At 46.8% G+C, this 16,877-nt stretch overlaps 1 protein-coding gene across 1 annotated transcript in view; it reads left to right on the forward strand.

Moving 5' to 3' along the window:
• The first annotated feature begins 4,947 nt into the window (after positions 1-4,947).
• The window catches only part of LOC115313459, a 37,649-nt gene continuing 25,719 nt past the window's right edge, over positions 4,948-16,877 (forward strand). Inside the window, exons 1-4 of the mRNA XM_042291988.1 lie at positions 4,948-4,998; positions 10,535-10,743; positions 13,330-13,404; positions 13,483-13,551. Coding sequence (XP_042147922.1) covers positions 4,985-4,998; positions 10,535-10,743; positions 13,330-13,404; positions 13,483-13,551 — 367 coding nt within the window. The 5' untranslated portion in view covers positions 4,948-4,984. The remainder of the gene's footprint in view (positions 4,999-10,534; positions 10,744-13,329; positions 13,405-13,482; positions 13,552-16,877) is intronic.

The raw sequence follows: 16,877 nt of genomic DNA on the forward strand, positions 1-16,877 counted from the left end.
GCCTCCAGCCTAGCAAACGGCACTAAGCATTCTAATTTCGAAGGTGCCAAGTGAGGCTCTTGGGGCTAATTAATCCTTCCGCATCATAATTCTTGATCATGTGGCGGATAAGGTCCGAAACTCTCGAGTGAGGGCCTGAAAGCAAGTGCTTGAGCACGCAGGTACCTTTGACTGGTGGAAGAAACCATGGGTCAGTTCAGTTCGCACCCAATAAGGTGACCAATGTGAAGCAATAGGTTGAAGGGGACGCTTCCCTTCATCCAATTCAGCAAACGTAATCAACACTCTCACAGTGGTAACACAGACTTCAGTCTTACTTCCACATTGCTTTGCTGTGAGCCGACAAGGGCTAACATGAAAGGATTATTTTATTATCTCTTCTGCCTTTTGTGATGTTGCAACCATGTCAGTCAATCTTTGACTTCATGCAAGCATCTGATTTGTTGCTACAAGGCAATACAATCAGAATAGCAAGACTCGTGTAACATATTGAAATGAAATCGAGAGAATATGAAATGAAATTGATAAATTATGCAATGCGCAGAAATAGTGCAGTGTGGTAAGCAACTAACAAATCATTTAAAAAAAAAGCACCCCCACCCCTCCCCTCCTCTTCCCCTTCCTTCCTTCCTTCCTTCCCTTCCCCTCCCCTCCCCTCCCCTCCCCTCCCCTCCCCCCCCCCCCCCCCCCCCCCCCCAATTGAAGTGGCCTAAATTCCTTCCTGGCTGCTAACCCAATCTGGAAGAATAACATAGGGTCAGATACGATTTCAAAAAATGAAGAACCACAACGAGCATAAACAAACTGAGAAGAATGTGCAAACCACAACAATACTAGTCTTTTACTAAATCCCCCAGAGCTTGCTTGGTATGAAGGTAAACGGGCAAGCGCCGACTGCTCGGTAAAGCCAGCGTCATGCAGCAGTGGCCACGGCTGCTTACTCTCATAATCAAGCGCCTCGCGAACTAAGCGTGGCGATGCATGTGACTACAAGAGAAACCACTGTGTGCCACTGCTGTACAACGCTGTCAGTATCGGGCGGTCGACGCTCGCCCGTTCACCTTTATTTGGATCACGACTGCATCTTGTGGTGAAGTCCATGCTGCAAGACGACTGAAGGAAGGAAGGAGATGTCCTAACAGCATAGTAAACACTCATGGCCACCCAACTGTCAATGTATCTTTCCAATTTCGTATATGTCGAGGACGCACGCTGCACGATGATCAGAATTTGGCACACCAGCACTATTCGTGCTGCAATGTCCAGGCACCAGGTTAAAACACAATGTCTAGGCACCAGGTTAAAACACAGTGAAGGAATCTTCACTGTGTGTTCGGCACTCAAATGCTAGCACTCACATGCTGGCGCTCGGAACAAAGGAGGTCATGCACAAATAACTCTCCCGTGGGCAGATTTGAATACTGGCTGAAGTACTCACAATATAATGAATGTCTATTGTGATTATACTGTGTACTAAAGGTGCTCGGTGTCCATCGAAAGAACCCAGGTGGTTGATAATAATCCTAAAAATTTGCTTGAGTGTGTCAGATATGCCTTCCATTGGTTTGGCATGTTCAGAATACAATTGAAGTGAGGTAAAAAATAACAAAACAAACTCTTTACAAGCTCAATCCTAAAAAAAACAGGGATCACTCATAAACTCAATTACTTCCCCAAAAGGCTCAACAGCCCGTTCAAAGGTACAAATGTCGGTATTGGAAACAAAACAATAACACACACACAAAAAGAAAAGAAGGAAGCATGGGTTATTAACATTCAATAAAAAGAAAAAACTTCACAGTATGGTTCAAATGTTGGTATTAAAGGAATACTTCAACGAAATTTGAAATATTCCCGTCGTGTTCAAAAATAGGTTAATTATGATCCACAATATCCGTAAATGACCATCGCACGTTTCTATTTTGAGCCTGGTGGCTCTATGTTTTGTTATAAACGGCCCACTCTGGTAAGCGCTCGGAGAACAGCCAGCGGACAGCATGTGACATACAACGCAATCGTGACGTAGGTCGTCTCAGGACGAGCAAAGCTACGGCGAGGCTGACGTCGAGAGGATGGCCTAGTCGTTCCAGCCACCGAAGCGGCTGCTTTTGTATGACTTTTGAGTGACAGGATCATCTTCTGTAATCCTGTAGGGGGACAATAGCGACTTCTGCAACACACAAAAGGCATTCTCGGGAAGAGGGGAGTTCCTCCTGCCCCACTTCTCTCGTCGTGGCCGGAGGCGAGACAACCGCCGTCACTAGCTGTCAACGTTCCTAGACGGGCATTACAAGCAAGGCGCTAGCGACGTCCACGGTGCTCTTTGCTAATCGTTTAATTCGTTTTAAAATTCCTTTTTGTGACTTTTTTTAACAAGATATTGGTGTGTTCGATGGGATACTGCTCCTTTGAACACATATAGACCATAAAATAAGTACCGAAATTTCGTTGTAGTATTCCTTTAAGAATAACACAGCCATGCACGATGAGCAAAAGAGAAGCTGCGAATGGTAACTCACAAACTCAATAAAAACAAAGCTCAACAGTATATGTACAAAGGTTCAAATACTAGTGCTGGATATAACATACACATGGAGAACAGAACAGCTGGAGCACTCGAAGCGAGACAACCTGAATCCATCTGTGGGCATTACTGGAGATGCAGAAGTGGGATGATGACATGCCCAGTTTTGTAAGCAACCTTTAGGCACTGAACAGACTTTTTTGCATGTAGCAGCGGCCACTTCTTGTTACTTGTCGTGAACCCATCAACTCTCCAAATGCCAAGTAAAGAAGACATGACGGGCACGGAGAAAAAATCCCTCTTGTTCAACATGATGGCTCCCTCGAAGTGATTTGGGAACACCTCATGGACGACAACTGCAGAGTTTTCAAGCATGAAACAGTCGCCTTTTCTCACTTTATGCTGAACCTTTCCAGCCTCCAGATGGCCGATGCTCCTTGCCTCTGACTTTCTTCTGCTAATCTGGGCCAGAGGTTTGCTTGTAGAACGAAGCTTTTTTTTTTTAGCCTGCCTTAGCAGCTCTCAAAACTGAAAGCGCTGAAGTCATCAAGAGGGCCATGTTTGAGACACTGTTCGGCGAGATGACTAAGAGTATGTACATTATAGACAAGTTGGTTCTGTCCATAGATTATTCCAAACTGCTGAACGAAATACTTCAGCAGATCCTTTGCATTCTCATTGAACTCAATGTGCAGTTTTGGGGAAGCCAGTATACGTATCGCAGTGTGCAGCACAAGAAAATGCTCATACAACATGTCAGGAAGCAATTCGCGAAGCACAACTGGGCCAACATACAGGAGGAAGGCACGAAACTCTGTAGCCTTCCACCTGTCGAGCTCGCCTTTCCCCTAGGTCGCCTTTGGAATTGGACAGGAAAGTTCATGGCACAGGCTCGTAGGCTGTCATCAAGGCGGCTGCGCTGCTGACGTCCAAGTCTCGTTGTATGTCCTGTGCTGACCCAGTTTCGCAGCAGACGGCGCATTACTCCGAGGCACACAAGGTGCATGTAATCCACAGGGAAGAGTGCCACAAGATCCACGTCCAGGCAGGTGAAGGGAGAGGTCCCCTTGTGGTGATGCTCGTCCTCCTGTGCGCGGAATGATGAGTCCGTACGAAGTGGTGAAGTCAGGTGTGGATATGTCACCTTCCCATCCATGTAGACACCTCTCACCGTGCAGAGCTCACAGGCATGGTAACCCGTGTGGCCAATAGTCCGCTTAACGAAACTTCTGGCTGGGGCATCGCAGATCGTAGCTGAAAGGGTGACGGGAACATTGGTACCTTTAAAGATAAGGCCATCTTTTGCGAGCGCTTGTACCTCCTCCAGAAAGGGGCGCAGATAAGATTCCAGGCACGGGGGCTTTCCTTTGCCACAGAACAAGCTCACGATGAAGGGAGTCGAGTCGCCACAATTCGTCACTTTGCATAAGATGGGCCGGAAGCACACTTGCGAGCTCTTGAAAAGTGGCAGCCCATCAATATTGCCTTGCAAGATGACTTCACGTGGCGCGGGAAGTTTCATCAACGCATCGCGAATTCCTTCTTCTAGACCGAAATGGACAAAGCCAACATCGTTGATTCGGGTAGTTCGCTGCGTACCCATGAGGGTTCGCGGATCCTTTGGGATGTCTATGCCTTCTTCCCTGCAGAATGCGGCTAGGTCTTTCACGCTGGCGTGTGTCAAATTCTGTTTTTGGGCTATACAAGCCAACTTCTCGCGAGGCGAAAGAATTTCCGAAGACCCGGTGACAGCATCAGCGCTGTGACAACTGTCTGGCGTCGAGTCGGGTGCTGAATTCCTCTCGAGGTTGTCTTCCTGCTCCAGAACCACGTCGTCGACGTCGGCTGAGCAGGACGACGTCACACTCTGGCTCGTCTCACCTTCCAACGATGTGTGCTCACCGCAACTGCTGGAGAGATCCTTTTGTAAGTGCCGAGCGTCGATATCTACAATTTCTTGCACCGCTCGGTCGTACTCTTTGCGGACTTTCCTCCATTTTTTTCCATTTACTCATCCTGTGCTTGTCCCGTGTTCGAAACCTTTGATTTCACTTACACAAAATAAATAAATATGTGAAAGCGCTACCGTAACAAAAAAGTTAGAACAGCGCGCAAACTACACGACTATGCAAAAGTGAGCAGCCATTAGTGGTGTCGACTGCGATGCAATTTCCTCTTCGCTTTTTTTTTCTTTCCTTTTGCAACGTTTAAGATTTCATTTTAATCACAAAATTCGGCTATCAAACAGATCGCCCAGATTGTCCTGTAGCAGAACTCGGTGGATTTAATTTTACAAACAGCAGGATTGTGTGGCTAGATCGCCAGGTGACGCGAGCTAGCATCCAGATCTAGAATTATGGCATGTTACGCGTATATAGGGACTTTATGGTTATCTGGTGCGTCGCGTCACGCCGGACCTGACCCGGACGGACTCGAAGCCAGCGGCCAGCACGTTGCGCGATGCCTCCAGTCACGTAAGTTAATGAAAACGTTTTGTATTTATAAATTGTGCCATTTTCGCAGAAAACTTGCTCGTGTTCGCGCACGCCGTCCGGAGTTCTGACGAGATTGGCAGACACAGTTTTAGTGGAGCGTACGCTAGGATTGCGGGCCTTACTGGCGCTTGCTCAATCCACGCTGAAAGTGACGGCACAAGCTCGCGCTAGTAACGCTAAGCCCTTACGTATGTACAATCCGGGATTGCACCTCCGCTAACGCTGCTATGCTTGCGCCACGACCGTGGCTTGGGCACGGGTCGCTGCGACTAACATGACTGCAGTCTTCGCCGCGAACCATGCCGCAAACTACTCCATGGCGGTTTACGAAAGCCCTCTATTGTAATTTGGGCTGTTGTGTAAAGCGAGAGAAAGAGGTGAGCAAAAGCGGAATCATAGCCATTAATCGCAAAACAAGACAGATGTGGTCCAGCGGGGTGCATCGCGATCGGCCGCAACGCACAGATATAGGTTGTATTCGTGAAGCGGTGCATGCTGGGACCAGCGCCATCTTGCCGTCCTCGGGAGCAGACAGTCGCACAGTCGCGTACGGACAACCGCATCCTACCTTTTCAAACTTCAGGCGAAGCCGCAGCCGCGCTTTCTGCCTCGGGTATGGTGTCGTGTGTGGTGGTAGGTTGCCACAACAAGACGCAATCGTCAAAGAAGAAGAAAGAGTGCAAGGTCGCAGACGCTCGGTTCTTTAAAATACCGAAGGTACGGACTCGTGAATGCGACACGACGCGAACACTGTCCGCGAGGAGACAGCGAGAATGGTTGAAACGCATCAACAGAAAAGACCTGGACGCTGACCTCGACAAGTACAAGGTGTGCTCACGCCACTTCGTCTCGGGTGAGTGTCGGCCTTTGAGAGTGGTTTACCTGCATGCATAAAAAGTGCTTTGGTTAGATTCGCACATACTACGCGACAAACCAAAAAAAAACGATTGCATTCCTCACATCCGCCCACGCTGCACGCATGACGAAGTGAATTTCGGGCATTAAAACAAAAAAGATCCTTGTTTTAGACAGATCCAGACTGTCTGGTTTTGGCGACAATGTCGCACGCTGTTGAGAAATTTCGCCAGTGCAGCGCGACCGCTAGCCTGGAGTCTTTACTAGGTGCACCACGCAGTAGCGATGCACGACTGCACACCGGTACGATGTTTGGGTCCTGCAGCACGAGCTTTCCACGTGCACCGATCTAAGACGCGCTAGGCCACCATCATCTCCTTCGCGCTATCACTATCACTGGCTACTACACGCTCCTGAAACAGACCGTTTCGCCGTTTCAAACGAAATTAAGCGAAGATACGCGTCCGCAAAAACATGAAAAGTTAGGCTCACCTTCGAGACGATGATCACGCTGTCCGCGTTCGCTGCTTTCATTGCCGGCTCCTGGACCCATCCGCTCGTAAGGTAATTATGGGCGTCTAATGATTTGTACGCTTTTAGCTGCTTGCGCGTCACGAAACTTGTCTTGAGGATCAGGTAGTTGTGTATGTCGCCCATTTCTACCTGCGGCCATAGGTTGCTGTTCCGGACTAGGTCCATCGGCGGCAGCGCGAACGGATCCGCGCCGCACATTTTAACCTTTTCCTCGTAACGTGTGCGTTCCCGTCCGCTTAAACTTAGGCCGTATAAACCCAGCGGTGGACAACCACTTGAAGAAGACATCTTCACGTTAGCGGGCGAGCAAACACCATAAATACGTCGCACTGCAACGGTGCGTGCGTAACGCGTCCGTCACCTGTCGCTGGGCGCTACGGGAGTGCGCGCGCGGCTGTCTGCTCTCGAGGACGGCAAGATGGCGCTGGTCCCAGCATGCACCGCTTCACGAATACAACCTATACCGGGTTTTGACAAGGGGTGTCGCGAAAGTTTGTCGAACCGGATTTCAGGTCGAACTTCGGTGTTCGACTCGTTCGAACCGGTTCGACGAGCCTTCGAACTTTTAACGAGATTCGACCGGTTCGACTCTGGACAATATGGCCAGAATATCGAAAAACAGAGTATTAAGAGGGAGGCAAGCGACAAGGCAATGCGATCTCAAGGCAGAGCAGCCAGGCGAGGGACAGTCTCTCCCACAATTCCTCGCGTGCGGGCCGGGGCGCTTAGGAAAATTGCGAATCGTCCATACATCCCTTAATCATCACCATCCTATCCGAAGCTAACTGGCCAGCCTGTCGCGCATGCGCATAGCACTCGAGCCTGAGTCGAACCTTTGTCGAATTTTTCACAAGAAGTTAAAAAAAAGTCGAACCTGGGTCGAACTCGAACCTTGACCGGTTCGCGACACCCCTAGTTTTGACATGATTTAGAGCAGTTTCCACGGGTCTGCACTTTGCTGATCTCGCTCGCAATTTAATGCTCTTGCAACTCCTGTCCCTACAGATGGGAAAATATTCAGTTTTGAGCTGTACAGGTATCTAGCGAAGTGTGTTCCAAAATAAAGTTTCGACTCTAAAATTGGCTGCGAAAATCAGTGACTCGGCATATCAAGTAGAAACTTACCTCGAATATGTCTTACTTGTCGAATTTACGCATTAAAAATTTAAGTCCCAATTCCGAGTACAAGAAAATAAACAGAAAAACAAAAATGACCTATGCTTTCAAAAGGGCCAGTTTTAAGTGTTTTTTTTCTGTGTTTGATGTAAAAATTTGAAATTTATATGTGTAAATATGGCGAGTAAAATAGGTATTTGAGGTAAGTTCTGTAGATGGCACTAATAAAATGCATATTCGAGGTAAGTTTCAACCTGCTAAGTTGAGCCGCTTATTTTCTCGTGTCTCAAAATAAAGTTGTATGCAGCTACAATTAATGGCCCTTCGAGCAGCAGCGACTCAACGTGTCACGTTGAAACTTACCTCGAATACATATTTTATTAGACATAATTACAGATTAAAAATTCAAGTCTCCGTTTCAATTAGGATAAAAAAATACAGACTAATTTGGGGCATTTTTGTACTTGGAATTGAGATTTAAAATTATAATGCGTAAATCCGACTAGTAAAATCTGTTTTCCAGGTAAGTTTCTACTTAATACGTCGAGTCCCTGATTTCTGCGGGCGATTTTAAAGTCTAAACTGTATTTTGAAACAGCCTGTATTTTGAGCTCTTTTACACTGTTTACACTGTTTACAGCACATGCTCAGAACAGTTTTCCATTTACGTTCTGCCAAGATCAGCAATCTTAACGGTGTGACAAGGCATACTCACGAGCAATGCACTCAGCTATGGCCGTCAGTGAATACGCCCTATAACAATGTCGTGTTCCTCAAGGACTTCTTCATCACTTCTTGGGTATGCCTCCTTGCGTACAATACGAGGGAAACGTAAAAACACGTCTGGCGACGTAATAATGTCGTTTTCATAAAGTAGTCCTTCATCAGCTCTTCGGGAACACATACGCTATGAAGACAATGTGCAGGTATGCAGCGTGGATTCATTTGCTCTACAGCCGAAAGATCTCGGCCTGGAGAGCAAGCTGAGGCCGCGAGTGAAAATTATATCCAATACAACCTGATTCTAAAGGCAAGTTATGTCACGTGCAAGCGATTAAATGCTTACAAACCTTTAAATGCCCTTAACCATCTACTAACGTTACCTGGAACTACTTTAAGAAGTCCAGGAGCCGTCAATCAACGCAGCGAGCACTGAGAGAGTTACCATTGTCTCACTCGTAGGTAAGACTTCTGATGTTTGCATGGAGGCTGAATCGCAGGTAGGCATTTCAACGGGTAAAAGACTGAGCGACGGCAATCGCTCATGGTCGCCTGGAACAGACGCATAAGTGCAAAAAGACGTAGTTGCTTTTTGCTAGGCTAGAACGTGAATAGCACACACAGATCAACAGGAAAGACCTGCATGCTGATCTCTAGAAGTACAGAGTGTGCTCACTACTTCTCTTTTCGGCCAAAGAGTGAAGTTTCTACAAATCTAGAACCCAGCGATGAGAGCAACGACACCGACCGATCGTCGTAGCTTGGCCTCTTCCTCGTCAAACCGCGTACTTGCAGTTCGGGCTTTATGACTTGCTTGCCTTTAGGATCAGGTAGTCCTGGACATTGATCATTTTCACTTGCAGCCGCAGCTTGCTGTCACCTAGCAAAAACAACATGCTACGTTGCCGGACACGTTTCCTCATTCTCCTCGTATCGTGTGCGTACCCGGGAAGCTGATGAAGATGACATTGCTACACTGCCAAACATGTAGAAGAATTGTCAGGTAGTCAGGGCAGTATGGCCATAGGAGCATGACTGTTTGTTAACATGGACACGAAGATGGTGCTGTTTCCAGAATGCACTGCCGCAAGCCGCGAGTGGATACAACCTATATTCCTCCAAAAAGCCTAAACAAATGGAAGTTGCAGCTTCATCGTAACACTGAATTGCTCTCAGCCCTTTGCCGTCGCATGAACTCGTAAAATGTGTTGGCAGTGAAAGAGCTTATTGATATGAAAGAACATAAGAAGTGCAACCGGGGAAGTGGAGGCCAGGCGACAGTCCTACAAGCCCACAACTAAAGCACATAACTCTGCATAAAGCACCAAAGCCGTAGTAGGTTATGACTAGGGTTCCATGTTTTCGGTATTCTCCAAATTCGTGGGTAATTTATCGGTGTTTCTTTTCCCTTCGAATCGGTGTTTTTAGGTATTTCAATGCAGGAGGCAAATCGGTGTTGATTGGGCTTGCATTGTAAAGTGACCATATAATTCCCAAAGAAAATCTTGTAATTTTTAGTTCATAAATTATAATATTTTCTCCAATAATGCTGGTAAAGATAAGAGAAAAGAGCACGGAGCAAAGAATGTGGTTTCGACAGGAAGGAACAACCCTAAGGACAGTTAAGTGTGGCTATTTTTTGGGTCAAAAAGAAAGAAAAAAAGAGTAGGGTGGAAGACTTTTTCGCGTGAGGCAGATGTTTTTGTTGTTTTTTTCCTTTAAGGACAGCTAAAATTGGGTCTTTTTAGGTTTTCTCCAATTCAGAGAAAACCGCCGTGGTGGTTCATTTTCGGTATTTATCGGCATATACTGAAGACGCGGAACCCTAGTTATGATCCACAACACTCACATGACTCACAAATACATAAAAAATGCAAACACCCACCAATTTCGCCACCGTCCAATCCACCTGTCAACACATGGGTGTAATTTTTCGCTGTCCATCTCAGTGCTGCACAGCAAGAATCTAGTTTTTTGTATCAGAGTGGTACGACGTCATTTAACCGCCCTGCGATGATGCCAGTGGCGGTTGCTACGGTAATGTTGCCCGTCAGCACGATTTTGCTAGCATTTTGCTCACATGTGTCTCCACCTTTATTTAGCTCCACTGCAGGTTTGAAGCTAAACAGTTGTCATTCATAACTGAGAAACGTGAAATTAAAATGTCATAGCTTGGCTTGTGTTTCTATAACTCGTAATGTGCCCCCCCCCTCCCTCCCAAAAGAGTGCTTTTCATACTTGTGTACTTTCATGTGGTCAAACTAGTAATTTGATGCTTATTTCGCTGCAGGGTTCTTAAAAAGAACTACTACGTAGTCAGGTTCTACACTGAAAAAGACGTTGTAAGTGTGGTCCCGCTAAAATGGATGCGAGGCACCGACTATTGCTTGTGGCCGCCAAAGGACCTGGCTGGTTCCAAACTCCTGGACGCTGCGGAGAAGGGCATGGAGCCCATCAAGAACTGGAAAATTTTTCCAGTCATAATAATGGGTGGATCTAGTAAGTACATACTGTAAAAATTGATTCCAGTGTAGTCAAAAATGTAGCAGAGATATCTCTGCATTGTTCAAACGGTTCTGTCACTGATCTCTGATGATTTTTGGGTTGTGCTTCCCTGTTCCATGAATTCGAACACCAGGAGTCCACGATCGACTATCAAACCTTGTTCTAACATGAATTGTCTGAAGTGTTTGCACAGCCGGGGGATATACACCTTTTCGAGAAACACTTGACCTCAGGGTCTACAAACCGTATTCGAGCCCATGGTCACTGGGTTTGAGGCTAGACTCTCACCAGCATCTCTGCTAACCCTAACCTAGTGGACTGCGATTTCCATAGGCGCAGCCTGTGTCGGCACAGTTTCAAACACGGCTGGCTGATAAATTTTCGTCTTTTCTCGCTGTACTTTGTCTTTCATTGTGTATGAATATTCCCGAGGACATAGAGAAAGCATTGTACCACATTTGAAAAAACAAAAAAGCAAAAAAAGAACTGTAAACTATTTTTGTTGGGTACGCACGTGACAGAATGAATGCAACTAAAATGTTAGCTGTCCTTTTCTTTTTACTTTAAGTTTTGACGGCGCCGCCCGATTAGCCGTGTATCAAATGACAGAGTGGTTAGCTGTCCAAAATAATTTACAAGAGAACATAGCTGAAAGACGTGCATTTTCAAGCTCACAAATAACGGGTTTACCGATGACCGTATTCAAACAATAGATTCTATGTACCACACGATGCAGCGTTATCTGAAAAGACTTAATTTGAGAAAGATCTCAAATAACACAAAAAAAGCCTGTGGTGCCATCCAATCGTCAAGATAACAGTCGCATCTTGACGATTGGATGGAATACAAGATGACTTCATTTTGGGGCACGTTTTGGGGAGAGCTTCTTTTTTTTCCCATTAGCACCGAGGCAAAGGAACGGGCATGACTGGCTCCAACTGGAAGGACTATTTTTGACTATGACTGAGATGGATTCTATGCGGATTATCTCTAGGAGAGGGAATCGCGTCGAAGGCCGTTTGACGTTCTTCCCCTCCTTCGTTTCCTGTGAATGTCGAGCAGAAACGCTTGAATGGCACGCGTTTACTCCTATTTATCACAGCAAAAGATACCACAGAAAGGGTACGCAGCATGCATCAGGAAAATTAAGTGGAAACTTTCAAGAGGGGCCAGAAAATGTTGAATGCAAAACTGCAAAACATAGGTAGAGAAACGCGCTGAGGGGGTTTTCACAGTCCGAGAGAGTGGCAGAAAATTTCTAGCTGATAGGGGGGCGCAAGAGTCGCACCAGCCGCATCAGCATCAGCAACATTGCGGCGGCCTAGGAGCGTTTTTTGGAAAGGTGTATAGTATATGCGGTAAAGCACATTTCGTGCTTGATCGCTATTTTCTATCAAAGAAGTTTCTTGAAACTTTTTTGGAAGAATAATTGGGCTTGCTGAGGTGCCTTGCATTTCATTTGTGCACAATACTTAGGTCGCCATAACACAAGGGTTACTACGCCTGACTCCTGAGCTCGCTATAGGAGTTTACTATAGTCACATAGCAACAGACTGTGTGTGTGCGGTGTTTCGGTCGAGGTTCTCAATGTCATGCTCATGTTCTGAAGCAAACTTCCTGTCGTCATTTTGTTAGGTTATTTCACCGAATTAGTTTACTTCCGACTCGGTTGTGGCACACGTTTCTCCAGGTCAACAACTACTGGGTGTTAGATTAAAAAGGGAGGGGGGGGGGGAGCTGGTATCAGTAGCAGAGTGGGCTAAGTGGACACCAGCTCGGAGCGTAAGTGTGAAAGCCTGTGGTGCACAACTATTAGATAATGGGTCATATCCCCACCCCTGCTTGTTTAAATTTGGACAACCATCATACCGGCGTGTAGCTCAGGCACGTAACCAGAGTTTTGTTTCGGGGGGGGGGGGGGGGGGGGGGGGGCACGGGCACGCATGACAAAATGCTGTATGAGGGGGAGGGGGAAGAGGAGGTCCCAGCAAAATGAAAGATTTCGGGGGGCCCAGGCCCCATGGGCCCCTTCCCTGGCTACGTGCCTGGTGTAGCCATGTATCGTCGCCGTGTGATGCACGTTCATGACCGCAGGCTAGCAGTTGTACTAGTTAAATCGCTCATGTACAGTGTAATCCAGTGATGCCCTATACTGGCAATCCAAAGTTACATTGTCTCAACACTAATGTCCAAGTTGCTTTTTGCCTCTTTTGCCGTATCTCAACACTCCCCCCCCCCCCCGCCCCCCCCCCCCCTTCAATAAAGAATGACTGATGTTTTTCTCCCTGCAAACTTAAACTATGCATCAAGATGGTTGGTTACTCATTTTTAAATAATATGCCACAAATACAGGGGAGAGTACAGTGGGAGATGTAGACAGGACACTGCTTCCCGTTTACATGGTGCTGGCAGTTGGAACCAGATGCTGAAGCTTCAGAGCCTGCCGTAATTTTCTTTAAAAGTTATTAGTGATCTTTATAAATTTTCAATGACAAAAAGACAGCCAACAAGGACCACCAATACAGGATGACAAATAGTGTGAACTAACAAAAGTGGTTCCCATTTTTTTTTTGTCTTTAGGCACATACAAGAAGGCGGATACGAAGCTGAAGGAAGCCTTGATAACCTCCTGCTTGGAGTCGTCGGCAGCCTCAGGTAACTACCAGGTTCAATGGAAAATGCCTTACTGATACTGTGATAAACAATCTCTATCATGGTGCTTACTCCTTCTAGGCGATGACCAAGAAAATATCCAACCATCAAACATTGAAGTTGAAGAGAACTTCCCTCTCCCTGCTGCACGTAAGCATTGCCTATAAAAATTATTTTGAAGTGTGTCAAAACTGCATGCAGAAGTTACAACTTTGCATGGAATCCAATATGAGCAGGCTTGTGCAACCTGCCTGTTTGTAAATGCCTAGGTGGATGTTGAAATTCTTTCTTCACTGCTCCTCAAACTGAACGCTGCCAAGCAATCACCACTTGCTGCAGTAGGGCACTATTTTTGCAAGTACTGTTCCAACTGCTCTGTCACATGTGACAGAGCAGTTGTTACATGATGTAACATGCACAATCCTTAAACTGCCAAAGATATACTCAGTTCAATCGTCCCTCTGACTGAAAGCCAAAGTGATCATCTTTCAGAAACAATCGCAAGCCTCTTTGCAGACATCTGACTCACTCCCTCACACTATAACACCGCTGGTTGAATCGTCTGTTGTGGTATGGGGTTGCCACCTGCTTGAACTTTGTTTTTGAAACCTTCCAATTAGAAACCAGAGACATAGTTCCAATAGAAATATCAGAGGAAATCGGAGACATAGTTCCAATAGAAATATCAGATAATGAGGTTAAAGGGATAATGAATCGAAATCTGTATTTCTCAAAAGGCAGTCGGAGCGTTGAACAGGAGGCTACAAGCCTTAGGACCTAAATAACTTTTATATAACAATATAGTATGGACCCCTTACAACATAACCGCTTATAGTGCAGGACCGGGTATAATGAGGCTTTTTTAAACCAGTGGTTCGCCTCCCATAGAACTCCTTGTAATTACATACCGCTTAAAAGGCAGGCGCGCGAAGGGAAATACTGGTTATAGTGCGGTTTTCGGAACAGCCCGGCGACCGCGCCGACTGACCGACGCAGAGAGCACGCTTCCCTGTGCGACACTAGATAACGGCGCGAGCCGCAAGCGGCACTCGCAGGGCAAGGAGGTTGCTCGAAGAAGCGGGGAGAAGCGAAGAGAGAGAGGCTTCAGTTGCCATAGCGACGGAGGGACGCACGCACGTGTCGTTCACGTGAGTGCGTCCCTCCGCTGCGTTGGAAACGTTGGAAACAACCGCAACAACAGACCAATCGCAAGTCGAGGAGAAGTGTTCGCGCGCGTTGCGTGCCGGTCGCGGGCCGGCCGGCCGGTCGGTTGACTGCTTCTACCCGCAAGCATGGCGTCGGTTTTGATCGTCGATGTAGATGGCGTGGTTGAAGCTCATCGTTCCGCGTAAAAGCGCTATCCTTGACTGTGAATTTTCGTTGTGTGTCACTATGATAACCCAGCACGTACTAGAAGGGAAGATCCACCTGCTCGTGCGGCGATGTTGTGGCAGCACTCTCAAGACGGCAGAAACGCCCGTGGCGTCGTGTTTGTTTACTTCGACTACAGTGGTGCTTTCTAAGCATTTCTGTTTTCGAACATCGCCCGGATTTCTTATTTGGAGCATTTCATGCCTGTGCTCAAGTGTAAGGTATTACTGGCGCGTACCGTATAGAGGATGCAAATTTTCACGCGTTTTCATCGCCGGAGAAAAGGGAATAGGGTTAGCAATCCTGAATGCTCGCAACGTCCGTCCGCTACCCGCGATGCCGTTAGAAGGCTGCACCAGGCAAAATTCGTTCATTTCTTTCAAAATGTGTGACACACTTGAGAGGGAAGTGTATTAGTCTGGTGAAATGAAGACTTTCTTCAAACTAAGCTTTATTTTTCATCTAACATAAAATAAAGTTTTCTACAAAGGTAAGTTGTCTGATGGCATGCATTTTGGCCTGAAAAATCGATGTTTTGTGCGGATATAGTGCGGATTTTCGCGACATACGTTATATGCGGTCTACGCTGTATCTTAAATGGCTTGCTGTATTTCTAGAAAAGAATGAAGTGATTGAGCGAAGTTGGCAGGTCATTTAACATCATTTTACCAGTCTGATGTTGCATTACCAAGCTCCCCCAAAGCTTGCTAGCCCAGCAATGTGGCATCAGAGCAGCCACCAGTTTCGCTCAACTGTGTCATTCTTTTCCAAAAATCCAGCCATTTGTTCGAGATATTGTTGTAAAAGTGATGTCTTAGAGTTTGTAGCTTGCAGTTTAATGCTCCCACTGCCTTTTTTGACGAAATACAGATTTCGGTTCAGTATCCCTTTAGGAAAAATAAAAAGGGCTGCCGAAATCGCTGCTGGCACTACCCAAGTAGCACAACACGCCGGGTTGGGGATGGGGCGGTATTGGCCTGCCGGGATACTGATACCGGCCAGTACCGGAAACGCCCCAAGGGGCGACATTGGCCGGGCCCAATGCCGGAATCCGGCCGGTACTGGGAACTTATTGGGAAACCGGGATGCCGGGAATACGGGATGTTCCCAGCGAGCTCCCGACACAGATCCCCGGCATGGAACCGGTGGTACGGTAGGAAACCATCAGTGTGCCAGCGTGTTTCCGGGTCAGAGCCAGTCCAATTGCGGATTAGTCCCAGCGTAAAAACAGATCAGTGCCAGCGTAATTGCAGGTCATTGCCTGCGAAATTGCGGATCAGCACCAGCGTATGCGTTATTCAGTGTACCCACTTGAACTTGGACTTGAACTGAAAAAAGCCGGTTTAGTATTTGTGCAATTTTAAGAAACAATTCTGTGTGAACAATTGACTTTCTCCATGTATACAGGATACTCATGGCAATTACTGTATACTCGTTGAGACGACATGTCCCATTCATCTGTCGCCCAGATGCATATTGTGGGTAGTACAAGAAGGGAACATACAAATTTTTTTTTACCGTGACATTCTTTATTGTGACTCGTGCATCCATAGCAGCTAGCTCCTCAGCCAGAGTGTCCCTCATCGTCAAGGGCGGTTGGAACCACCAGTGGAGTGCCCGTCTTTTTAACTCTATTGCCCTTGCCCGCCTCCCTGCCCGTCAGCCACTTCTGCACCGCGTCCACGCTGCACGAGTGCAACTTTGTATGGCACCTGTAAAGAGAATTGTCAGATCACACAGATTAGTTGAGGGATAGGGGAAGCCAATATCTTGCATATTAGCTACACACAAGGTGCTGTTCACACACTGCAGTTTGTGAGCGTTTACTTTGTGTAAATATAGGTCCCTCACTTAGCCTGCAATTCAAAGGTGACAGAAAGAGAGCACCACAGAGGTGGAGATTGTGCGTTTGGCTACCACGCTAAGGTGCAGATTCTATGGAGGCATATGGCTATTTCACGCAACATCCTATTAATCTGAAATGGGGGGCGAGACGGGGCGGGGGCGAGAAGGGGTGGGGTGCAGAGATGAGTGGTTAAAAAAAGAGCAAAACTTCCCCAACTGACACTCTACAGACCAAGGCCTCTAAATGGTCGTCATTAGAT

This window comes from Ixodes scapularis, unplaced genomic scaffold (assembly GCF_016920785.2).
Source record: "Ixodes scapularis isolate PalLabHiFi unplaced genomic scaffold, ASM1692078v2 PGA_scaffold2__306_contigs__length_199485367, whole genome shotgun sequence".
In the NCBI taxonomy this organism is placed as follows: domain Eukaryota; kingdom Metazoa; phylum Arthropoda; class Arachnida; order Ixodida; family Ixodidae; genus Ixodes; species Ixodes scapularis.